The sequence below is a fragment of the Abramis brama genome (assembly GCF_963993115.1).
Source record: "Abramis brama genome assembly, chromosome: 2".
Classification (NCBI taxonomy): Eukaryota; Metazoa; Chordata; class Actinopteri; order Cypriniformes; family Leuciscidae; genus Abramis; species Abramis brama.
Window position 1 is genome coordinate 24724753 of NC_139964.1, and position 27697 is coordinate 24752449.

Genomic DNA, 27697 nt, shown 5'->3' on the forward strand with positions numbered 1-27697 from the left:
CAACTCTGGTTAATTCGAGACAGCTATATAAAAATCGCAAGTAATTTGTTGACATGATTGAGTTTCTTGTTTCAAACATGCTGCCTTTCAGGGGTTCGTTGGATGCTTTTGACACAATGGGAGAGGGGGGCAGTGGCCTTTTTTTGTCCATGATGGATTATACTCTCCGAAAAGACACAGAACTGAAGTGTATTGCACTATACCTGCCAATGCCAGATACACATCGCATGACATTCAAAATGAAATTATTGGACTTATGAGTGAACTTTTAACTGAGGAAATTGTTAAAGACGTAGGAAATTCATGGTACACGTTAAAGGCAGCTGGGACCCAAGATGCCAAAGGCTGTGAAAACATCTCCATCGTCATTCGCTACCTGAACGAAAAAAAACGAAGTTCACGAGCGGCTGTTGTGTGTGGCAACAACTGAAAACTTTGATGCATTGTCGTTAACTGATGTTGTCTTAACAGAGATAACACGTGCTGGTCTGAACACTGAAAAAATTCTAAGTCAATGCTATGATGGGGCCAACGTGATGTCGGGGAAGAAGGGGGGGTGCAAAAGATTCTACAGGATAAATTGAACAGAGAAGTGCCATACATTCATTGTTTCAACCAGTTACATTTGGTGGTGGTGCACACAATGTCAGTATGCATTGGAGCATTTTTTTTTAATGTGTGTGACAACCTGTATAAATGTATGAAGAAACCAACAGTAGCTGCCCAATACCATGGCGAAATGTTGAAAAGACTTCTGGAAGAATGTGGAAAAACATGTTCACAAACCCCTTTATATCACACCGTTTATTACGACATAACTTTGTAACAAAAAACTACTGAAATAAAACCTGAACGAAAACAAAAATCAATCTTCATTCACGTGTTTTAATACAAAAATACACTACACCTATAAAACCTGTGACATTCCTGAAAATATACTTTGCCATATGAATATTTAAAGTAATATTTACATTATCTTTACAGAAGAAACAGTCATTCCATCGTTTCTGGAAGCTTTATGAGCTCAACAGTGAGCTCAGTCTGTAAAAATGTGCTTTTCACCCTCCACCAAGACAATCTTGTGATTTCAAAAAAGATTAAATAATACCGTTTAGAAGATCTACATCAATAGTATTTATCAAAAGACTGGTTAAAAAAAAAAATACATTTAACATCCAAAACATTGATTATGTTTTACTGTAATCATAACATCTCTTATGAAGCAGCATAGAAGAGGAGCAATAATTCAGATGCAGCAACATTGATTCCAAAAACACAAAGATAATCCACATCAAAAATCCAAACCAGGAACAAAATGCAAGGCTTTACAGCGTTACATGCAAAGACAACAACCGACACAAGGCAACTAAAACACAGGGAATAAATACACAAGGAAAACAAGAGGCTAAAGAGGGACGGGTGTAGGCAATGAGTGGCCATGGTGAAAAACGAGGGTAGCAATGGAAACAAGGAAGTAAGGAACAAAGGCAACCAGGAACTAAACACAGGAAGTCAACAAAGAAACAATAGAATAGAAACACTTCAACATAAAAGTCCTTAACCACGAGACAGGGGAATACAGGCTGGAATCATGTCAACATCACCTGAATATTAATGGCACTTGAGCAGTACTTTTTTATTTCCTGAAGATGATGGTGTAGTCCTCAGTTATGTTTGCGTCCACTGCAAAGACATCTGAAGAAATTCTTGTACTGCTGTCTGACCTGGACAAGAATGAGACGAGAGGAGCTGTGTGTCTTGACATCCATTTAACCTCTTAAATCCAGTAAACCACAATGGAATTTCTTTATAATAAACAGGTAAGACAATGTGTTTAAAAAAATTTCTGTAGTAAACACAAGCTGCATTTCCATTACCTTTCAAATTGCACAAATTGAAATTGCGAATTGAAAATACGCCCAATGGACGCCCAAACACGTGCATTTTCGCAAAAACTTCCATATATCGCAAAAAAAGTCACCAGGTGTTTTTTGCTGTCACTGCAATGGACCTAGCTAACAGACTTTTGTTATAAGAACGTTCTCCAAATATTCAGTGTTGGTTCTGCGAACGTGAAAAATGTCCAGTTTTCTTGACGTTAGAGGAACGTGTTTTAAAAGGTATAATGTTCCTCAAACGTTCTTTCAACTTAATTTTGATTTAAAATTCAACATTATAGGAACATTGATGTCTAACATTCAAAGAACATAAAAATGTCCAGTTTCCTTAATGTTACTAGAATGTTATTTAAAGGTTAGTGTGATGTTCCTGAAACATTCTTTCTATCATCTTTTGAAAGAGTAATAAGAACACAAACTACAACTTTATTCAGACAATCAGGGTATCTTCCATCCATTTCATTTCCTATTTGAAATGAAATAAGCAGAAACGAGAAATGGCGCCTTTATTCGTTTTTTCGTTTTTTCGTTTTTTCCAAAAAACGAAAAAACGAGATTTCGGCTTGATTTTTCGTTTTTTAGTTCACAGGCAAAAAACGAATAAATGACTTCAAAATTCGTTTTGCACATGTGGACGATCATGAGGCGCCCCTGTCAGCCGATTGGTCAAGAAAATCTGAGCATGTGACGTCATCGGTAGTTCCCCAGGTTTATTCAACAAAATAATAGTCCTATGGCTCTGCGTATCGCATATTAAACTGTTCAGGGCAGGTCCTGGGCTTACTTATGTGCAACTTAACGCGTTTCAGAGAAATATTTATATATCAGAAATATTAAATATTAATCATTCTGCACCCAGACGGTTTTATTAGCTGTGCGGAGTTAAATCTGTGTGGTGAAGCACAATGAATGTTCTGTCAAGTGTAGCATATAGCCTACGCAGCAGTCATAACGCTCAGTTTTGGACAAGGGGTGGTTATTGCAAATACTGTAACGCAAAACTGCTGATGGTGGTGGGTACCGCGATGATGGTAAATAAAATTGTACTGTAACTGTAGGCTAATCATAGCCGCGAGGGTGAGACAGCGAGATGATTGACAGGACGATAGCGGAGGAAAAAGCGAAAGATTTTGTTAGTAAAGAAATATTTATTTGTTTAATATAAAAGTGAGTTTGTCTTTGAAAACAACAACAACAAAAAGGTGAAATAACAGTGTGATCACAAAACTGAGCGTTCGTTTTAAAGGGAAATTTCCAAATATATTTTATTTATTTGTTAGCCTATGCTGTTGTTTTTCTGGCTTAATCGTTTTGTTAATTCAAGTTTAATACTATGCAGGAGTTTTTTTTTTATTGTAGCCTACTATTTTATTGTTGTTGTGTTTTCATTAAAAAATAACAATGAACCGCATTCGTTTGAAAGGTTAATCAATAGGTCTTTCATTTACTTGTGTTATCTCATCCGTCTTATTCGCTTTGTTAATAATGAATAGGCTAATGTAAATTAAAATTGTTCAAAGAGTGGAGGAAGATGCTGTCAAACATTAAAAAAATCTAAAATAAGCGCTATATGCTGAACGTACCCTCGTGCACTGTTCGATTTCCGTGTAGGCTACTTACGGAGCGGGTCAAATTGACAAATTTGATCAAATTGTTTTTTTAACCATTTTTTAAAACCGTTTTCTTTTTATAAACAGTATAGGCCTACTGACTTTTTTTGCATATTTTTTTTTTTTTACGTTTTCATTTTTTCTTATACATTTTATGCTTATAACATCATAACTAAACAATTAAATGTAGCTGTATAATGAAAATAATGTTTACTTTTCCTAAGTTAACTTTCCCTTTAGTTTCCTATAGACATAGTTAATAGTTTCCCTAGTTTCATTCATTTTCTGTATCTTCAACAACATTTTCCTCAATCTCTGAAGCATCCTCTAACTCGGAAACATCTTCATCTGTATCAGTATCATCAAAAACCTGTGAAATTACTTATTTAAATGTCTTTGGGAGCTCATTTTTCCTGCTGTCTATGTCAAAGTCTTGTGCCACACTAAGCAAAATTGCAAAAAGCAAAGCAACTAAGCAAAAAGCAAAATTGTGGGAAAGCTCATTATTCACTCACATGGGAGTGAGAAACAGAACATAACAAAAACATACATCAAATAAATGTTTTTTATTTATTTATTGGCTCTGTAAAGCTGCCTTTGGAAATCATAAAAGGTTAAAAGCTAGGTATTTCAGATATCTTGAATATAGAAATGAGAGCTGATTTGTCTGACAAAGATTTTCATCTGTAATTTGCAATTAATTCTGAACAACGAGATTTAGCTTTTTCAGGTGTGTTTGGTTAGGGTTAGATCACTTTTAGACACTTGCACTTTAGAACTGGAGTTGAAGTGCCCTGTCATACAAACACATGTGTCGAATAGCTGAGGGACAAATTGACCCGGGCGGGAACATCACAAATGTAATAGTAATTTTGTTTGTATATGTCAACACACGTTGAAACTTTGCATGCATGATCATGATGATAAATGAAAAAAAGTCACAAAATACCAACAAACAAAGGTTTAATGTTATTTCAGGTAGATTGAAAAAATAAATGATGGCTCATTTTTACCATCTGTGGCTGACAAAATATTTTTCTGTATTAAAATAAGTGTGGAAAAGCTCATTTTAGCTTCATAAGGTTGTAAAAAAAAAAAAAAAAAAAAAAAAAATATATATATATATATATATATATATATATATATACAGTACCAGTCAAAAGTTTGGAAACACTACTATTTTTAATGCTTTTGAAAGAAGTCTCTTATGCTCATCAAGCATGCAGTTAAAAACAAAACAAAAAACAAAAAAAAACAGTAATATTATGAAATATTATTACAATTTAAAATAATGGTTCTCTTTTTTAATATACTTTAAAATGTAATTTATTTTTGTGATGCAAAGCTGAATTTTCATCAGCAAGTACTCCAGTCTTTGGTGTCTTATGATCCTTCAGAAATCATTCTGAAGAAATCAGAAAAAAATATGGGTGGTAATAAAAATCAAGTTTAAACAAACTCGTGTTGTGTTTTGGCTATGCATACATATTACGTGTGTTTGTGGTTGTATTTTACGCTGTAGGCTACAATTGACCTATGGCTAAGCCACGCCCCCAAACGCGATGAGCCAATCACAGTGCGCATAGCTAACCCATACACTCGGACATTCTCTGCTTCCACGTCCATTGAAATGCATTGCAGTTAGTCAGTTTTCATTCGTTTTTATGTTTTTTCTTGTCATTTTAAGTTTAAAATGGTCAAACGGTGTGCATGGAGTACATGCAACTCCGACACTAGGTATCCTGAGAGGCTGGGTGACAGTGTGTATTTTTTACCCTTTCCCAAGCCACATTTCAACCGAGATAAGTGTCTGCTCTGGATTAAGTTATGCGGTAGACCACAACACCAACTAAATGCAATTAAACAAGGATGTCTACATCTGTTCTAAGGTAAGTCAACAACGTATTTGAACGTTATCTTTAACATCTCTAACATAACGTTAGCCTAGCTTCTAGCTGCGTTGTAGCTGCGTAGCCAGACACAATGTTGTGTTTACACAAATATAAGTAGGCTAAACACTTTGGAGTTGTAATGATGTCCTGTATGAACAAAATGGAGTATGTTTTTATGTTTCCACTGTTCGATCGCGCCCGCGCCTCTCTCTCTCTCTCTCTCTCTGATACACACACTCATCCAGCATTGCAATCTTGACATCGCAGACTGTTCATTATGCTGCGTTCACACCAAACGCAAATAGAGCGTCAAATTCGCTCGTATCGCATCTAGTTCGACGCTTAAACATTTTGAATCCATTCACGCGTCCAAAGCGAATAGGACGCGCGTATAAAGCGAGCGTTTAAAGCGAAATAGCACCAAACTATAACATGTAAGTTACACTGTGACCTGTAAATCTTTGTCTGGAGCTGAAGCTTTTCATCGACCTTCTCAACAATGAAATTATTAATATAACCCTCCAATGTATAGTTAAGGCCCTTTTGGTGACTTCGAGATGATATATAATCTTTCTGTCTCCAAAAATCATCAATTGCCTCCTGTGAAATGTCTCCTACTGACCGCTATAGCGCCTGTTACCGAATGTTGACTGTTTGTCCGAGTGAGTGGAGGGGGCGTGGCTTAGCCATAGGTCAATTACACTGGGTCACCAACATAGTCCAGCACAGTTTTAACTCCCGCATCCGCATAGTATTAAACTTGTAGCATAAAACAACAGCAACACCACCATCAGCAGTTTTGCAATACAGTATTTGCAATAACCACCCCTTGTCCAAAACTGAGCATATTGTCTAAAAGAAGAGTTATGACAGCTGCGTATGCTACACTTGACTGAACATTGTGCTTCACCACACAGATTTAACTCCGCACAGCTAATAAAACCGTCTGGGTGCAGATTAATATTTAATATTTCTGATATATAAATATTTCTCTGAAACGTGTTAAGTTGCACATAAGTAAGCCCAGGACCTGCCCTGAACAGTTTAATATGCGGTACGCAGAGCCATAGGACTATTATTTTGTTGAATAAACCTGGGGAACTACCGATGACGTCACATGCTCAGATTTTCTTGACCAATCGGCTGACAGGGGCGCCTCATGACCGTCCACATGTGCAAAACGAATTTTGAAGTCATTTATTCGTTTTTTGCCTGTGAACTAAAAAACGAAAAATCAAGCCGAAATAAAGGCGCCGTTTCTCGTTTCTGCTTATTTAATTTCAAATAGGAAATGAAATGGACGGAAGATACCCTGATTGGCTCTTGACCCTTGAATTTCTTTGTTGTTGATTTATCAGCAAGTGCAGGTGTTTAAGGAGAACATTTCTGCATTGCTAAAAAAGATAAACTTGGCTGTTTTAATAGCAGACAAAATGACTGCTTTTTCTGTAGCATATGGCTAATTAAAGAATTTAAACACTATTGACAAATATGAAACTCAAAAAGTGTAAAACATATCATTTGTGACATTATTCTGGTTCAGATGGTGAATATCGATTTTTGAGTGTATGAAGAGTTCAGATGCAAAAGCCTCTAAGTGTCATCTAATTGTCATTTAAGTGAAATTACTTAACTTAAATATACAAGCTTGATAAAAATGATCATTCTAGAAGAAAATTTCAGACGGCATTTAGAGGGCTTTGCATCTGAATTCTTCATATATAAAACTCTGAGTTTAAGATTCTGTTTAAAAATTGTTTTCGAGTTGTTTATACATTACTATACACTACATATCAACATTCGGTATATGAAATACAACAATGGTGACATTCTTCATGCCAGCATACAAAACACATTCATGGCTCCCAGCATGCATTGCGGCATACATAAATTATGCATATGAATTATTTTTTGATTGTCACCATTGTTGAGGTTTGTATGACGAGTGCTGATGTCTTAGTGTGTCAACTTTAACTTTTAAATAGTTTTTGACAATCTTAACCCCCTGAGGTCGGCGGTATCGCCGGCGATACCAGCTTGCTTTTTTTTTTTATCAGTGTAAAAGAAACTCATAAATACTCTGTTGACTTTGATTTTCCATAGGAGTTTCATACATCAGTCGATTCTGTTAAATGTGTATTATTTTTGTGTATACTCACAATAAAAACAAAGTGTTGTGATTTTTGCCAAATAAAGAAAAATAAACACGAAGCGAGTTCTGCCTTCTCTCTGCCAGTGTAGTCCATTCTGAAACGCGTCCGAAAATGAACAATAACTCAGCGAATACTCATTCAAACAGGCATACAGACACACAGGCATGAAGCTTGAATTCTCTTCTTTTAACCCTTGTGCATCAATTTAAAAAAGTTACTCATAGGTCCAAAGAGGACAAAAATGTCCATGTCAAAAAACTGTCATAAAAAGTTGAAGCTTGGGAGCACAGACTTAACTTTGGTATCAAAGTTTTTTATTATAATATATTTTTTTATAAGTAAATCCAAAAAAAAGTTATATAGATTTAAGTTTATGAAAATTATTTATGAATATTATTTTATATAAAATATATATTTTATGAAACAAGTTGAACTCTAAAACGGCTAGAAAATCAAAGCCATAAATCTAAATAAGTTGTGTTCCAAATTTGAGGTTGATATCTCAAAAAATGAGCTTTCAGTAAGATTTTTTTTGGGCGCAGTACCAAACTTTCCCCATTGGATCCCAGCAAAACTCCACTGGTGAACAAAGTGATTGGCTTTGTTATTTGCAGTTGAGTTTTTCTCTCTCAATACTACAAACACACACATGCACACAAACACATTTTTTTTTATAACACACATACCAACCACACTCTGACATCCATACCAACACACGCACACAATTATCATTGCATAATTTATCCAACTGGCTCTATAATAGCTAAAAATTCATGCTGTTAACATTAACAAAAAAAAAAAAAAAAACTTACTCATAGGTCCAAAAGGGACAAAAATGTCCAAGTCAAAAAACTCTCATAAAAATGTTATGCTTGGGAGCAAATACTTAAGTTTGGTCTCATTTTAAAGATGACCCTTGGCAGATTGTTGTTGAAGTGAAAAAAGTGCAACCAAAAAAAGTTATAGAAGTTTAAGTTTATGAAAAATATTTATGAACATTATAATCAATATTTTATATAAAATATAAATAAGTATTTTGTGTAACTAGTGCAACTTTTTTTTTTTTTCAAATGAAATGGTGGTGAAATAGTAAAATTACAATAAAAATAGACACCTGTGCCAAAATTAATGCAGTTAACATTAAATTTTTTTTTTTTTTAAACGTACACATAGGTCCAAAAGGGACAAAAATATCCAAGTTAAAAAACTCTCATAAAAATGTTATGCTTGGGAGCAAATACTTAAGTTTGGTCTCATTTTAAAGAAGACCCTTGGCAGATTGTTGTTAAAGTGAAAAAAGTGCAACCAAAAAAATGTTTTAGAAGTTTAAGTTTATGAAAAATATTTATGAACATTATAATCAATATTTTATATAAAATATATATTTTATGAAACATTTGGAACTCTAAAACTGATTTAAATTCAAAGCCATAAATCTAAACAGGTTGTGTTCCGAATTTGAGGATGATATTTCAAAAAATGAGCTTTCAGTAAGATTTTGTTTGGGCGCAGTACCAGACTTTCCCCATTGGATCCCAGCAAAACTCCACTGGTGAACACAGTGATTGGATTTTCGATTTGCAGTTGAGTTTTTCTCTCTCAAATATTACAAGCACACAAACACACTTTTTATTTTATTACACACATACAAACCACACTTAGACACCCATACCAACAAACCCACACAATTATCGGTGCATAATTTATCCAGTTGGCTCTATAATATGCCGAAGCAGAAAACAGGATTAAAGCGAGTATTTGCTTTATAGGCCTAACCTGAAAAAATGGCACCATCTGATAAAAAATTGTAAAAATGTCAATTTTGAAACCTTGCCAACAGACTGAAAGCCTATTAAAAAAGATTGCATCATTTTATAGTTAAACGGCACAGGGATTAAAAAATGCAGTTTTAATGGGTTTCAATGGAGCCATTGTTGTCCAAAAGGCGCTGAGAGGAAGTATTTTGTGTAACTAGTGCAAAATAGATTTTTTAAAGGAAATGGTGATGAAATAGTAAAATTCCAATAAAAATACACACCCGTGCCAAATTTTATGCAGTTAGCATTAACACAGGCAAAGTGATCAAAAAACAAAACTGAAAAGGACAAAAATGTCCTCAAGGATGCACAAGGGTTAAATGAATAAAAAAAAACAAATATTCTCATCTTGTGAAATCTGTATTAAAAGAGAGCGATTCCAGTCGAGCTCATTACAGCTCATTCAAATGTAATGTGACACGCCCACGGAGAGCGCGCGCTATTCAAATGCAAATGATTGAGGCAATCCATGCAAACCTGTGAACGCCCCCATATCAGCTCGAGAACAACAAGAGAACAACACAAGTTTATTCAGATCATTACTTGTTTACACCGTCTCGCAGCGCTGTGAGGAATAATAATAATGGAAAATGTACCTCAGAAGTGCGGGTATATCGAGGAGCGAGCTGAGGAATACTGTAGTAAGTTTTTTTCCTTCTCACATGAATCGGGTTTCTGTTTATGAAGGAATGAACGGCAGAGATGCGCGCTGTTTACCACAGCTACAAAAAGACAGTTTAAATTTAAATCGCGTGTGTGAATGAATGATGATGTTTTAGCAAACTGTATTGCTATACTGAGATGAGTAAAAATCGACTGAAATATGTTGAAATAAAATGTAGGCTATTTGTATAAGCAACGTATTAAACTGCAAATTAACATTTATATGCCCTAATATTTCATAAAAACAACGTTACAGTCAGGCGAAATATGAAAGACAACACTTTGTTGACTAGATTTGGGTACAGTTTTTACTGTAGAATATACTGCCACATCAAATAAGCTTTTGTTTAGCAATTTCTATATATATAAAATACTATTTTTGTCAAAAATAATGTCATCAACTAAGATGTTAGCTGTTCCAATGTTGGCTATATTCAAACTAATGAATACATAGATAAAATGTAGGCCTATAATCATTTTTTTTTTACAAAGAAAGAGTACACTTGAAATATTGTTGAAATTGTAATTATTGTTGTAATTGTAACCTTTTTAATAAAATAGCAAAACATATTTACAAGATAGATGTAAGCAAAATCTTAAATGGTCAATATAAGTCTTCTTCTAAATATATATTTTGTCCTTGCATTGTGGCTCAGTCAGTGTCACACCTGAATGAATGGCTAATTATGCAGAGTGGGTGGGACATTGTATTCTCAGGTGTAAACCACTCCTCGTTCACGCCCCCTTGCATATTGGCTTTCCAAGCAAAACCTGTTTTACATCAATTAAATCAATGTATTGTTTTATGTGAACGATAAAGCAAGACTATTTTCACATAATTTTGAAGCCAGAACTCGAAGCGACAACATCCATTAGTCAAAAGTCTTATTGACACATATTTATTATGAGTTTTGTGGTCTTATTTCAGCAACTTTCATTTTTATTTTTTTCAGTAACCACGCATAAACATTATTCTCTTAAAGGAGTCATGACCTGTAATTTTCACTTTTCCACGAGAAACAATGTATGTTATGATTGCCTAACGATTATACACTGGCCGGGAAGCCGATATTTAAAAGTGAAGCGTTTGTTTACCCCTGGGTTCGTAAACCAGCCCACGTGCACGCGCACTCAAATACGAGATTTTAATTTCTGCGCCGAATATACCATATATGGACACCGCAGACCTATGCTGCAGGAAGCCCGCCCTGCCCCTCTCCCCCTCATATTCAGTCGAGAAAGATGCAGAAATGTAGTGCACACGTGAGTTGCTCTGTTGTTGACTGCCAGAATCAACATGGAAATGTGTTTTCTCTCCCAAGAACGGACCTAGCTATCAGGGACCAGTGGATTAAATTCATTTTTAATGACACGGTTCCTACAACCCTTCCCACTGGCTTAACGTTAGGTGTCTGTGCTAAACATTTTACGCCGGAATCCTTCACAAATCTGGGGCAATATCAGGCGAAGGATAGATAAGGATAGATAAATAAAACAAACAGTCAAGTAATAATAAACATGAAGAAAAACATCACGTTACATGTCTGTAGAAGAAAAATATTGAATGTCTAAAAAACCACAACGTGAAACAAGGCAAAAACACCACATGATAGCAAACGTTGATCTCAATAACCACTGTAAGCTGATAAAAAAAGTAGACTACATCTCCGTTAATGTAATCTACATTATAAAAGGTAAACCTATGTGGGAGAAACTAGCAACAAACGTTTTAGCTTGTTACTGATGTTAATGTATGTCTCAGTCAAAATGATTGTCTTTACCATTCAGAGACATCTTAATGTAGACGTCCTTCCATCGACTCTACATCTTCCCTTTCCAGCTCAGGTTCAGAGTCTGGCTCATACATATACGGTTGAATTCCGTAGGTCGCGGCCAGGTCGGGTTCATTCACAACTTGCGCCATGATGTCATTTTGGAATGATATGCGAAGCGTTACCTGCGGTGTCAGCCCCCCTCCTTCATGCCACCAATCAACGCGCCCCTCATTTGCATTATTAAAATGAATGTCCACGACAGCCAAAATATCGCATCAGATCTCGCGAGACAATAATGCCTTCAGAAATAAGGGTCAGAGGAGCTCTGTGTTTATTTTTTTCCACTTTTCTTTTTTAGAAGGGCCTGAAAGACTATAATAGAGCATGGGTATCCAAGGTAATACTAGGTTATGACTCCTTTAAAAATTCAAAAATATACATGCATGGTGATCACATATATTGGTAGCCCTGTTTGTGCTATATAGAGTGAATTTACACCTTTGCCATTAACATGTTTATAAATAACTGAAAAAAGCACAAATGTCAGAGCATGTCAGAACACCTCCAGGACCCAGAAAACCGCTCAGACCCCAGAGGGTTAAACAAATTTCTTCAGTTAAAAATGATTTTTATCACATCAATTGAATTCATTAACTTCTCTAATGACTTTCAAGTTCCAAAAGAATGTTTCAGGAACATTACACTAACCTTTAAATAACATTCTAGTAACATTAAGGAAACTGGACATTTTTATGTTCTTGGAATGTAAGAAATCAGCGTTCCTATAATGTTGAATTTTAAATCAAAATTAAGTTGAAAGAACGTTTGAGGAACATTATACCTTTTAAAACACGTTCCTCTAACGTCAAGAAAACTGGACATTTTTCACGTTCCCAGAACCAACACTGAATATTTGGAGAACGTTCTTATAACAAAAGTCTGTTAGCTGGGGAAACAGTTTTTGCACATTACAGGTCATGTAGATGACGTAGTGTGCTTGGACAGAAGATGGGTCAGAGTTCTTTATTAAACTCATAAAAGACAAAAGAAACCACAAAGAAATGCCACAATCAAGACCTTGAATCAGATATGAGGGGAAAACACCCAAAAGCTGCTCCCAAGTATAAGAGGCTTTCCTTGCCATTAATATTTGGAAAATAAGCCTATACAGTATCACCTTCCATTAAAAATAATGGCTAGTGCGGTGGCTGGTATATACTTAAACCTACCAACATCCATTGTCATAATTGTTGGAATGACTTATGGCGAGAGGAAAAAAAAAATGTTTCAGTCACATAACATCGGTTAATGGAAACACTGTTATTTGGAATTAGTTTTTATCAACATTTAGAAAATATTGCAAACAAATCTGTAATGGCTACTGATACTTTTTTCAAAATACTGTCTCTGGAGAGTGAGTGAAACGGCTTTCCTATGGAGCGGGATGATAAAATTGCTTAACGATTGCTTTTACAAAGGACAAAATAGAAAAGAGAGATGATAAAATTGCTTTTACAAAGGACAAAATAGAAAAAAAGCTTGAGAAAGCAGGACCTAAAAGTTTGAAGTCGTTTTACAAGCTTAGAATTTGAAGGCATTAATGGAGTCAGACAGACAGACAGACAGACAGACTGCATCTGTTTAAATTAGAATTTCTGATGGTTGGAGTTTAAATAATTTTGACTAATTTAAACATTCCATCACAGGAAGGAAATGGAAGAGTATTAACAGATTGAAGTCCCCCTGTGGTGAAAATCAAGCTTTTCACAAGTTCGGGCTTGGAATTTGAAGCTTGGAATTTGGCCCGAACCCAGAGTACTCCCCCAAAAATGTTTTGATTGAGAGATTTATTAGTCACCCGACACCATCGTGTTTTTTTCCACTGTCCAATCGAATGAATGGAGAGGCGGGCCTTCTGTATTAGTGATGAAAGCTACAGTTGCTTGAACACCCGGAGAGTGCGATGATGGAGGATAAACTTGTGGTGCTCTTGCGGGTTACGACTTCACAAACCTTAACTACCACAATGTTAACAGAAAGTAAATAAAGTTAATAAAAGGCTGAGTTGACATGTATTTGACTGACAGGACAGCTGTTTCAGTGGTTGCCTAGCAACATAAAAAATGCAGCGCACTGCTTGTTCTGTGTGATGGGGTAGTTCTCTGCACCTCGTGAGGTTCTACAATAGGGCTGCACGATTTATCACAATAAAACCACACGTGATTTGGCAAAGGCTGACATTATTTTATGCGCAGCTTGTCAGTGGAGTGTGGCTGATGGATAGTAAATACTGCTCCATCTGAACGCCAGAGGGCGCTCTTATGCAAACACGATAAATATGCCTCGCCGCAGAAGTACAATAGGCGCATCATTCCAGGAAATCCCTATCGCTGTAGCTGAATAAACAGAAGATTGATACACTTTGATTAAACATGACTTATAAATAGAGAAGGCACATCATCTCACAGAAGGATGCTCAAATGTCGTTATGAAGTGAGTTTGGAGTAAATGCATGTTATTAAATGTTATCTTTTGTTGGACAAGAGGTTAATAAATGATTCTCGTGTTTGGAAAGATGTTTGACGCATGTTGCTTTTTCAAATGCACGTTATAAGTGACTCAAACTCACAGTGCTTTCAGATGGAGCAGCGCAGAGCCGTACATCAATGACAAACTGTGCATAAAAAATATTCACAGCCTTAGCGATTTCAAAATCTCAATAAGCCAAATCGATTTAAGTGCGATTACATGTAAATTGCTATTAATTGTGCAGCCCTATTCTACAAAGATACCAGGCGCGAACTTACATTTGCATTGATAAGCGAGCCAGTCGTAAAGGAGTGACTGATTGGTTGCGGCACTGTGTGCAAAAAATACTTCGGCCTAATGTCGAGTTACACAAAGCAAATCATCTACACAATTATTTCGTTTTCTTATTTAATGACCAACAATTTAGTTGTAATAATAATTTTGGCATAAGGATTATTAGCGTTAGGCTATAGCCTGAAAGGTCTGATTTACAACAGTACAACAGTCATTGTTTTTTTTTTTTTTTGTTTTTTTTTCACAATTACATTTGAATTTAGGATTTTAATGTTGTTGTTTTTTTTGTGGTAGACTAAAGACTAATGACAGACTGTTGATCTTTGAGTACAAATATGTTTGGTTCAGGTTTGAAATTCATTATCTTTTATTATAGGCTATGTAGTCTAATGTCATAGTAATATCATAATATCAAAGTCAATCTGGTTAGTAATAAGTGAAGCTGGTAATGCTGTTTGTGGAGTTGTTTAATCCTCCTCTGCTGAGATCTTCACAGATTTAATGTTTTCTTTTATCTTCAGTTGATTTCATCTAAGGTTGTGTCTGAAGTCAGTTGTTTACAGTAAAATCTCACAGCTCAAATTTACTAAACAAAAAAAGTCAAATTATGTGAATTACTTTATGTGATTTTATGTGTTTTTGCACATAATGATATAGTGGAGATCTGTTAGTGTTTAATGATCTGTTGGGATTTAAAGGGTTTCGGTTGAGTTTTGTGGGCCACCATTGTGCTGGAGAGTAGAGTCTGTGCTTCAGTCAAAGATGAACAGAGAAACACTGATGTTATGTTGTGTGTTACTTTATTTAAAGGCAGTGACTGTGTAGTTGCTGATGCATTGATAAGTTCTTCAACTCATTCATGTGTACTGTTGTTATCTAGTAGGATTTAATTAAATTTATGTTTCTAGTTAACTCATTTAAGTATTTTTCTTTGTGGACTCAAATTAAATAAGCTCACAGTATAAACTTTTAATGGCAAATTACCAGAGGTGGGAGTAAGTCACTAAAATCAAGTCTCAAGTCAAGTCCAAGTTTCAGAGGTGGAAAGTCCAGGGGTCAGAAAGTAAAAGTCCTGCCATATATTTATTCCACCCATGAACTCACACAGCAAAAACTCCAGTTTTAAATTAACTCTCCTGGGAGTTTATTTGGCTCCAGACTCAAGAGTGTTAAAGTTAATGAGATAATTAAGTGATTGATTGAGTGATGATTGACCATTAGTGAAGACACCTGATGTTAACAAGCAGAATCACTGAAGGAGAAAAATCACAATTTTAGTTACCATTATGGATATCGGTGTTTGATTTAGTTGGGCAGTTGACCTTTAAATGTTTAACTTTAGATTTTGTTTGGCTGCTGTATCTGAGTTATAACAGCCAGATGAACAAAGAGAAAAGATGAACAGGTGTTGGTTATATTTTAACATAATCATCATTTAACCTGAATCACTGAACTCATTTAGAGTCTAATCTCTGACTGAAATGTATATTGGTCATAACAGCATCACAGTGATTCTACAGAATAATATCCAGATTTGTCATTATAATCCAAATGATTTCTTAAAAGTTGTTCTGATATTAAAAAAAAAAATCTTTCAAGGCGCACACAGACATCAAGAATCAGTGTATGAATCTCAACAATGGTGACAAAAAGAATATTCAATTAGGGAAAGGAAATTAGTAAGACAATTCAGATCATAATTTATTCATACCGCAATGCATGATGGGAGCCATGAATGAGTTTTGATTGGTGGTACCCAGAATGCACTGCAACATGCTTTATTATTGTCACCATTGTTGAGAATCACAGGCTGATTCTTGGTGTCAGTGTGTCAAAAAAAAAAAAAAAAAAAAAAGCTTTTCAAAGTGTTTTGATCAGGACAACTTTAAAGAAATCTTTTGGATTATTTTGAAAATGCTGATTATATTGATAAGAGTATACTGTAGAATCATAGACTGCTGTAATCAGCAAGGTAAACCTAACTCTCTGAATGAGCTTTGTGATTCAAGTCAAAAGATGATTATGTCGAAACACAACCAAAATGACCTGATCAGCTTTTCTCTTTGTTCATCTGAAAGTTATAACACTGATAGAACAGCCAAACAAAATCTAACGGTATTAGTTTAAGGTTCAAGAGCCCAACTAAAGCCAACACTGATCACCATAATGGCAACTTAAAAAAAGAGATTTTCTCCTTTGGTGATTCTGCTTGTTAACATCAGGTGTCTTCAATAATGCTCAATCATCACTCAATCAATCACTAAATTATCTCATTAACTTTAACACTCTTGAGTCTGGAGCCAAATAAACTCCCAGGAGAGTTAATTTAAAACTGGAGTTTTTGCTGTGTGAGTTCATGGGTGGAATAAATATATGGCAGGACTTTTACTTTCTGACCCCTGGACTTTCCACCTCTGCCAAGTTTTAACATTGCAAGTCAAAGTCAAGCCAAGTCATTCTGTTGTAAGGGTCAAGTCAAATCAAGTCAAGTCAAGTCAAGTCATACTCTTTGTCAAGTCAAGTCAAGTCACAACTTAGTCATCAAGTCATACCAAGTCACACACAGGCTTGTTTTACACATTTTTTAACTCTGGGACTTTTATTTCTTATTTAGACACAGAGGGCTGATGGGTAAAAAAAAAAAAAAAAAAAAAAAAAAAAAATTAACTTGTGTGTTATAAATAAAATATTGTTAAGAAGCACATTAAATGCTCTAAAATAAAAATAAATTAAATTAACACAAGTAAACAAGAATTAATAAAACTTTTCCCATCTTGTGCTAGCCCTACATAGTTATTTTGCTGTGATGTCCTCTATGAAAGTGTAAACGAAACAAAAACATTAAAAATGTCAATTTAATCCAATTAGGCCAACGTGAACACACTCAAAAAAAAAAAAAATGTCTAAACATAAGATTTATGTATTTAAATTGCATATAGAATTTCCATCCATTACATAGTTTTAACATAAACCAATTAATAATCTGAATGTAATTCATATTTTTAAGTCATATATAAATGAAACAGATAAGATTTATGTAATAATGTATTATGTATTAATAAACTGAATGTGATTCATTTATGTCAGTCATATGTAAATGAAATGGGTAAGATTTATGTAATAGTACACAGAAAAACGCCCATGTTAAATTAACACTTCTCAGTGTTCATATGTGTGCACACTACAGAGTTAAAGTACCATTGAAGCAGTGTTGAAGTTAATGAGTTAATTAAGTGGTGATTGAGCATTAATTATGAACACCTGCTGTTAACAAGCAGAATCACTGAAGAACAGAGAAACACAAGAACTACAAATGACTTCAGCCACAGTCTAAGATGAAATCAACTGAAGATAAAAGAAGACATTAAATCTGTGAAGATCTCAGCAGAGGAGGATTAAACAACTCCACAAACAGCATTACCAGCTTCACTTATTACTAACCAGACTGACTTTATTTAATATCCGTTTTAATGAAATCAATAGTTGTATTTTAAAGTCACCACGATGGTGGTTAGCATTTGCTTTAGTTGGACTCTTGACCCTTGACTCTTTAATGTAAACTTTTCTTTGGTTGCTATACTTGTGTGTTTCTAAAGCACAATTGTTGTAGTTAAGAAAGCCATGAGATCAGATGATGTTGGTTGTTTATTGATGATGAAAACGTCATCATTATGTAATTTCCTTAATCCCTGATATTATGCAGTATCTAATGCTTTGATTATATAGGACTTGTGTTTTTAATATTGTTTTATTCATAATAGAAGTCATTTGATTTTATAGTATATCTAGCAGTGTTGTTTATCAAATACCTATTATTTAAAATAGGTTTTAAAAAAAATACTTTGTGCACAAAAACTTGAATCTATGGCATTAGTTAGACAAACACAGACATCAAGAAACATCATATGAATCTCAACAATGGTGACAATCAAACAAAGTATCCAGAAAATCCAGCTGCATAATGTATTAATGTCGCAATGAATGCTGGGAGATATGGGTGAGTTTTGATTGGTGGTACCCAGCATGCACTGCAGCATGAAACATTTCATTGATTGTCACCATTGTTGAGAGTCATACACTGATTCTTGAAGTAATAATGTAGAGAAAAAAAGTTGAATGCACTAAATGTTATTTGACTATCAACATTGCTCTCATGCTGTAAATTAACATGGCTTCTATTATATAACAACATTACAAACACAACTCGTATATAATCAAAGCATTAGACACAGAATAAGATCAGAGATTCAAACAATTACATGATGATTAAACATCCAATATCATCTGATCTAATCTTCTCATGGCTTTTTTTGCCTCAACAAATGTGCTTTATATACACACAAATGTAGCAGCCAAAGAAAATATAATACTAAAAAGTTAAGGGTCAAGAGTCCAACTAAAGCAAATGCTAACCACCATCATGGTGACTTTAAAATACAATTGTTGATTTCATTAAAACGGATATTAAATTAAGTCAATCTGGTTAGTAATAGGTGAAGCTGGTAAAGCTGTTTGAGTTGTTTAATCCTCCTCTGCTGAGATCTTCACAGATTTAATGTCTTCTTTTCTCTTCAGTTGATTTGGCTGAAGTCAGTTGTAGTTCTTGGGTTTCTCTGTTCTTCAGTGATTCTACTTGTTTACAGCAGGTGTTCATAATTAATGCTCAATCATCACTTAATTATCTCATTAACTTCAACACTGCTTCAATGGTACTTTAACTCTGTAGTGTGCACACATATGAACACTGAAAAGTGTTAATTTAACATGGGCGTTTTTCTGTGTACTATTACATAAATCTTATCTGTTTCATTTATATATGACTTAAAAATATGAATTACATTCAGATTATTAATTGGTTTATGTTAAAACTATGTAATCCAAATGGATGGAAATTCTATATGCAATTTAAATACATAAATCTTATGTTTAGACTTTTTTTTTTTTTTTTTTTTTTTTTTTTTTTGAGTGTGTTCACGTTGGCCTAATTGGATTAAATTGACATTTTTAATGTTTTTGTTTCGTTTACACTTTCATAGAGGACATCACAGCAAAATAACTATGTAGGGCTAGCACAAGATGGGAAAAGTTTTATTAATTCTTGTTTACTTGTGTTCATTTCATTTATTTTTATTTTAGAGCATTTAATGTGCTTCTTAACAATATTTTATTTATTACACACAAGTTAATTTTTTTTTTTTTTTTTTTTTTTTACCCATCAGCCCTCTGTGTCTAAATAAGAAATAAAAGTCCCAGAGTTAAAAAATGTGTAAAACGAGCCTGTGTGTGACTTGGTATGACTTGATGACTAAGTTGCGACTTGACTTGACTTGACAAAGAGTATGACTTGACTTGACTTGACTTGACTTGACTTGACTTGATTTGACTTGACCCTTACAACAGAATGACTTGGCTTGACTTTGACTTGCAATGTTAAGACTTGGACTTGACTTGAATTTAGTGACTTACTCCCACCTCTGCAAATTACCAATCAATTTCCTCAAATGAAATGAGTTATCTCAGATTTTAATTCAGTGCATTATTAACAACAGTAACATACTGTAAATATTGCATTAAAGAACGTCTTGGGTTACTAGTGTGACCCATGTTCTCTGAATAGGAAACAAGACGCTATGTAGCTTAAGACGCAGTGAGAACGCCCTCTGGGTGTACCGATTGACTGAAGCCCATATAGAATCATGCCAATTCATTGGCTGATGCCACGGGCGCCGCCTAGACGCTCTTACGTCGTCATATTATATTATATTATATTAAGTACATTAAGTTTGATGCGGCAAGCCCACGACGGCCAGCACTGAAACATACCAAGAGCTGGCTAGATTTTCTCCAACCACTAGAGCAATCTACATTAGGGCTGGGCGATTTAAATCGCGATATTGTTATGCGCATCTCCTCAGTAAAGCCGGTTCCTTGATTAGTAGTAAATCGCCATCACCTGCTTTCAGATGGAGCGGCATTTACTACAAAGAGCCGTAGTTAACTGACAAGCTGAGCCATATCGCATAAATATTGCGGCCGTATCGCCAGCGATATTTAATGCGATATGGCTCAGCTTGTCAGTTAACTACGGCTCTTTGTACACAGCAAAAACTCCAGTGTTAAATTAACACTCCTGGGAGTGTATATGAGTCCACACTCAAGAGTGTTTAAGTTAATGAGATAATTAAGTGATTAATTTAGTGATGATTGAACATTATTGAAGACACCTGATGTTAACAAGCAGAATCACTGAAGGAGAAAATCACAAATTGTAAGTTACCGTTATGACGATCAATGGTTGCTTTAGTTGGACTCTTGACCCATATATTATTAACTTTAGATTTTGTTTGTCTGTTGTTTCTGAATTATAATCACCGGTTGAACAAAGAAAAAGGTGATCTGATGGTGTTGGTTATGTTATGACAATCATCATTTGAACTTGATCACTGAACTCATTAAAATTCTTCTTTCTGGCTTTGATTTATGTTGTTGGTTACAGCATAACTGTGAATCTGCATAAATGCCCAGAATTTTTTATATAATATAAAGGATTTCTTAAAAGTTGTTTAAAAAAAAAATAAAAAAATCATTCTTTTAGGCACACACAGATGTCAAGATTCAGTCTATGCATCTCAACAATGGTGAGGAGCAGAATATTCAATTAGGAAAAGTAAATTACATAGACAATTCAGATCATAATTTATTCATACCGCAATGCATGATGGGAGCCATTAATGAGTTGTGATTGGTGGCAGCCACTGCAACATGCTTTATTATTGTCACCATTGTTGAGATTCACAGGCTGATTATTGATGTCTGTGTTTTAAATGAATTTATCTAAATGTATTTAGATCAGAACAATGTTTATTAAATGTTTTGAATTATAAGTAAAATACTGATAATCATAGGCTGAAGAATCACTAAACTGCAGCTAACAAGTTAAACAAAACTATCTCAATAAGTTTCCTTTTTCAGATCACAGCATGATTACTAGAGGTGGGTGGATCGATCCTAAAATATCGATACTTCGATACTGACGTGGTATCGAAAAGGATCGATCCTCACATAAAAATATCGATCCAAATGTGTGTGTTTTTTTTACCAGTAATTTTTATTAATTTAGCACGCAATTCAGTGCGTAAAATAAGCTTCTAAGTGGAAAAATAAGCGAATGTTAGCGGATAATTGTGTAGGATAGAACTTTTTCTCCTAGTCATCTGGATACAAGACGAAACCAATCAATCACAGAGAGCGTTCGATGCTGGTGCTTCACTGAGCTCACAGGCACGTTTGGGAAACGAAGCCTTGCTTAGATGACAGAGAAACAATCGGGAGTTATTTTGCAATAAACAAAGCAAAAGTGTATATAACGGTTCAAAATGTTGAGGACAGTAAGATTTTTTTTAATGAAATTAATATTTTTATTCAACAAGGATCGATGCATTAAATTGATCAAAAGTGACAGTCAAGGGTTTTTCACTGTTAAAAAAATCTACTTCATATAAATGCTGTTCTTTCAACTTGGTTCATCAAATAATTCTGCATCATGGTTTCCACAAAAAAATATGAAACTGTTTTCAACATTGATAATAATAAGAAATGTTTTCTGAGCTGTAAATCAGCATATTAAAATTAATTATCATCATAACTGGAGTAATGATGCCGAAAATTACGCTTTGATCAATTGTAATATTACAGTTTTTCAAATAAATGCAGAAGAGAATTAAAAATCTTACAGACCCCAAACTTTTGAACAGTAGGCTAGATACCAAAATTTGGAGTATCGCCCACCTTTAATGATTACGTCAAAACATAACCAACACTATAAAATAACATTTTACTTTGTTCATTTAACTGTTATAAATCAATAACAGCAGACAAACAACAGTAAATATTAAAGTAAACATATAATGGTCTAGAGCCCAACTAAAGCAATCACCCATCACCTTAATGGTAACTTACAATTTGTGATTTTCTTCTTCAGTGATTCTGCTTGTTAACATCAGGTGTCTTCAATAATGCTCAATCATCACTAAATTAATCACTTAATTATCTCCTCAGCCCTAAATGCCGCTTCATCTGAAAGCAGGTGAAGGCGATTTACTACTAATCAAGGAACCGGCTTTACTGACGAGATGCGCATAACAATATCGCGATTTAAATCGCCCAGCCCTAATCTACATAGAACTTCAATGCTCGGACAGGGAAGAGCAAATGAAGCTTCCCGTCCTCCTCAGAAACAAAAGGAGGAGGATAGAAAGAGTGAAGGTTGACAACCTGTGAGCGAAATGATGTGGACAATACTTTGGGCACATATCCTGGCCTTGGTCTTAAAGTCACCCTGATCAGACCAGGAGTGAAGTCCATACATGTCTTGCTGACAGAAGAGCTTGCAAATCCCCAACCCGCTTCAATGAAGTCAAAGCTAATAAAAGAGTAACCTTGAGAGTCAGAATCCGCTGCGGAGCTGACTCCAAGAGCTCAAAGGGATCCTTCGTTAAGCCCTCCAGGATGACTGACAGATCCCAAGAGGGAATTCCAGGGGAGCGTGCTGGTTTCAGGTGCCTAACCCCACACATAAATGCTGAGTCTAGCCTTAGTTTACCCAGGGGGATCTCATCCGACTCTCTATGAGCTGAAATAGCAGCAACGCATACTCTGAGTGGTAGCGGCTGCTCTGAGAAGCAAACTTCTCCTGTAGGAACTCCAGCACTGAACCAACCGGGCAGCTGACTGGATCCATAGCGTGTGTTGAACACCATGACTCAAAAACCCTCCACTTGGAGGAATACAGCCTTCTCGTGGAAAGGGCTCACGCATAGCTTCCAAATTTCGGGGCGAGGGATTTGCATATTCATAAAACCTACTAGTACTAAATTACTGATGCTATTTTAAAGCACAAATAATTTTTTTCAAGGAAAACTGTTATTTTGGTGATCAAAGATTTGTTTTAAGGTATAAAATTACTGACTACAGGAGGACTTTCAACAACTGCCTGGATTGCCAAAATAAGAACAGGACCTCCATGAAAATAACTGTAATATTCTTTCATGTTCAGTTTTGAATGTAATATGGTGGTAAATTGAGTGATGTCTGACCTCATTATTGAGGACACAATAGACCAGGAAGATGAAGGTTCCCTGCTGGGAGTTCAAGATCAGGAAGAGGATCTCCAGCTCCTTCCTGCCATTAGTGAAGAAACCCAGAATCCAGGAGCAACCAAGAATCACAAACTGAGCCAGTGTTTTAAAAGCCATAATCCTGTAGAGAAAGAGTTCAAGTGTATTTATTGACTTTTTAGGTTTTTTTTCCTATGGAGTGTTTGAATCTGAATGTTTGTTACTTGGTTTGTTTCATCTGTGAAACTTCAGCGTTCAGATTTTTGAGAGTTGAGTTCAGACTGATGATGATGTTGATGAAGAGAATCATGTTTAACTGAAAAGTAGAAAATAATGATGAAGCACTTTGTTTTCCCTTTAATATAAATTAAAATCATGAGAAATAAGAAATGTGCTTACTGCTAGTATGACACAAACAGGACCCAGAAAACTCCAGATAAAACCTTTATCAATTTTAATCCAGCAACTGTTTAGAGGAAACATAATATAAGAACTGAATTAATTTGTCAAAAATAAGATTTCTGGTGTTTACCTTTTTTTTTTCTCCTTTTTTTTTTTTTTTTTGTACAGTGTTTGTAAAAATGTTCTTTAATCAGATGTCAGAAATGTCACAAACCCCAGAGCTGCCTTGCAGTATTTACCTCTAATCAAATGAATTTAAAAACAACAACAACAACAACTCACTGTTCGCTGCCGTATCCTTCAGGAAGCAGCCCGATAGACACGGCCACCACAACCAGAGCAACCGTATATCCAATCACACACAGGAATCCACTGCTAAGCACCTCCCTCTTTTTGGAGCTGATCTGTGATAGGTTCTTCACACAGATGAAGAGCAGCACAGCTTCAATGAACATCCACACAAAGCCGGAGAGAAAGAGGAAGTGCAGCACACCTGATATCACGGCACACAACACCTGGAGATCATGAGAGACGGTTATGATGATTCTCAGTGAGACTGTGCTGAGCTGTAGGGCTCCTTCATCATTCTCACCTGATGAGGGCGTATGAGGCTCAGGAACTGTTGTGTGAGCAGGAACAGAAGGTGAGCCAACAGAAGACTGATGCAGAGGTTGACTCGAGCCACATTATTCACTCCAGGACTCCACTGACAAAGGGCAAAGGTCAACAGGGCCAAACTGAAGAACACCAGCCCCACGATCACACACACCAAATTCAACAGCTCCAGTAGTGAGTCGCTCTGCGAAAACATGTCAGAGTACATGAGTGCCAAATCTTTGCTGTTCCTCAATGCTCACTATAAATGTTCTCGTACCTCTGATGGATGGCTGGTTTGCATGATGAGAGCGAATGTGGACAGATGAACACAGGTACACACAGTGTAGCTGCTGTTGGTCTCTAAAACAGAACAACCATCTACAATCCACTCGCTGATATTCCAGTACACACAGGACAGAGAACCGTCGGGGTCAAACTCCTGCAAAAAGAAGAACGAACATGCAGAAAATATAACAACACTGAATATTAGATGTTTTCAGTTGTTGAAACCATTGGGGTTGAAGTCCTTCACAGGGTAAACACAACATTGTACATCAGAAAAAAAAAAGAATTATTTTTTTTCCAACACATCTTTTTCTGGGCTCACAGTAAACCTTCCCACATAGCAACATTTGACGTCCCAGATCCGGCCCACATCTGGCACACGTGGAACGATGATCTGGCCCACATGCAGCGTGGAATGATGGCACTTGGGCGGACCACTCCTATTTGCCAGATCTGGGCCACAAGCAGGCCATAGCAATGCCACATTTCAGCCAAGAGCAAAGAAATAAACCACAACTGGACCTTATCTGAGCCACAAAATCTGTGTATATTAAATATGGAGTCATCTCAGCCTTAATAAACCTGTTAACAAGCAGAATCACTGAAGGAAAGAAGATAACAGAAAAAGAGACGAGCAGAAACACAAGAACTACAACTGACTTCAGCCACAGTCTTAGATGAAATCAACTGAAGAGAAAAGAAGACATTAAATCTGTGAAGATCTCAGCAGAGGAGGATTAAACAACTCCACAAACAGCATTACCAGCTTCACTTATTACTAACCAGACTGACTTTATTTCTGTCAGAAGTCTACAGAAGATCTTATTTAGAATTAACATGGGTTTAACTCTAATGTGTTTCATTTGAAGTCACCATAACAGTGATTAGTGTTTCCATTAGTTGGGCTCTTAACTCAAAATGTTGCTATGTGGGTTACTAGATCAGAACATTGACTTGTAGGAGTCATATAAATTAACTCACTTTGATGTGTTTAATGGTGAAGTTGACTGGTTTGGTGAGTGTAGTGTTGGTTTGATGAAGAGTAGCTGAGATCACAGTGGACATCATGGTTTTAATCGTGTCATTTGATGTGTTGAAGAAGTCTGGCTTCAGTAGATTATCCAATGAACTGTAGCTCATGAAAGCCACTGCAGCTGATCCTGTGTGACAGACCAACATAAAATCACATCGAGTCACTTCAATTTGCAAAAAAATGGGAAAAAATAAACTTTTTTCAAACTTGTTCAGACAAAAAAAAAAAAAAAAAACATTGGGCTTTAACAGCAGCTGAAACAAATGTTCACGTGTGTATTTTTATTTGTACTTGTTCATACTTCTCACATACTTGAAGTGCTGTTCATGGCAATCTCAAAAAGGCCAATATCCATGCTAGCTTTTTCTGTACGGATCAGAGGCACGTCCTTTACAGATGCATTTGGTCCAACCGCAAGAACTCTTACTTCTACAAGACACAAGAAGAAAAGAAAAATAAACAGATATAATGTCTTATCTATATATTGCTGATGTGTTTTACTTATTGCCCTGTAACCTTTAAATCCAAAAGTTTTTTATTGGCATTATAGTTCCAGTAAGAATCTTTAACGTTCATGAAAAAATTGACAAAAGGTTTCTTTATAGTGGAAAAACAAATGTCTTTAGAACCAATTATGCAATTATAAATTGAAATAAAAAAAAATAAAAAAACATTCAGGAAAAGCTGGGCTTCTCCAGAAAAAAAATATTTGACTAAGACGCACACCTTTCACAGCGTCACAGTTTTGTTTCTCAAATGTGTCAAACACACAAGCAAACAGGGACATACCAGGATTCTTTACCTGTATTGTCGAGACTAATATTCTGCAAGTTGGATGTTTCTGTTGGCTTCACCAGGACAGACACCAGGTTCTCAAAGGCGTTCAGATAACTGTTTCCATGTGACACTATTTTATCTTTATCTTCAGCACTGGCCAAGTCTGAAACCTTTATCTGTATAGCATCAACAATCTTCAAATAGTTTTCCGCCATCTAATCGAATACAAAAAGATGCTTTCTTGTAAAATGCAAATGATTTCTATGGCAAAAGAGTGTAATAGCTAATCTATGGGTCATTCTCAAAATATGGTGACAAACTAGCTCCTTGAGTTTTGAGTCAAATAGTCAAGAAACTCCATATCATTTTATAAAAGTTTAAAAACAATATGAAATAATTTGACTATTTTTATTTATTTTTATTGTTTGTACATTTTTGTTTAATTATTTGAGTCAAGTGCCTAAACAAAGCATTATCCCTGTAAACATATTGTACACCAGCATTTACAGTCATTTGTTTATTTTTTATGGAATTTTCTTTAACAGGGTTAAGCATTAGTGCAAGGTCTAACAATTGTGCAAATAATTTCAGTAAAAATAATAATATAAATTAAGAAGAACGATTGTCTCTATATTTAGTGTTACAAGAGGCTGTTCAAATAGGTTATTGTATTGCATTAATAAAATAAATTACTTTGAAAATCATTTTAAACATGTCATTACCCAGCCAGCAGAGCCATGTGGGGCCCAAATGGGTTTGACCTGGGCTATCTAACTGGGACCCAGCCAGTTTTGCACCCAGTTTCCATGTAGGCCCCACATGGGTTTGCCCAGATGAAATGAACACTGCTTAGTGT

General features: G+C 35.4%; 1 protein-coding gene across 1 annotated transcript in view; it reads right to left on the reverse strand.

The window, feature by feature from the left end:
- Nucleotides 1-791: 791 nt before the first annotated feature.
- The window catches only part of LOC311077897 (adhesion G protein-coupled receptor E3-like), a 33737-nt gene continuing 6831 nt past the window's right edge, over nt 792-27697 (reverse strand). The window contains exons 5-14 of the mRNA XM_084106540.1: nt 26867-27056; nt 26377-26493; nt 26013-26191; nt 25024-25185; nt 24742-24948; nt 24432-24664; nt 24147-24213; nt 23972-24063; nt 23727-23889; nt 792-1724 (exon numbers count right to left, since the gene is read on the reverse strand). Of these exons, the coding sequence (XP_083962666.1) occupies nt 1665-1724; nt 23727-23889; nt 23972-24063; nt 24147-24213; nt 24432-24664; nt 24742-24948; nt 25024-25185; nt 26013-26191; nt 26377-26493; nt 26867-27056 (1470 nt within the window). The 3' untranslated portion in view covers nt 792-1664. The remainder of the gene's footprint in view (nt 1725-23726; nt 23890-23971; nt 24064-24146; nt 24214-24431; nt 24665-24741; nt 24949-25023; nt 25186-26012; nt 26192-26376; nt 26494-26866; nt 27057-27697) is intronic.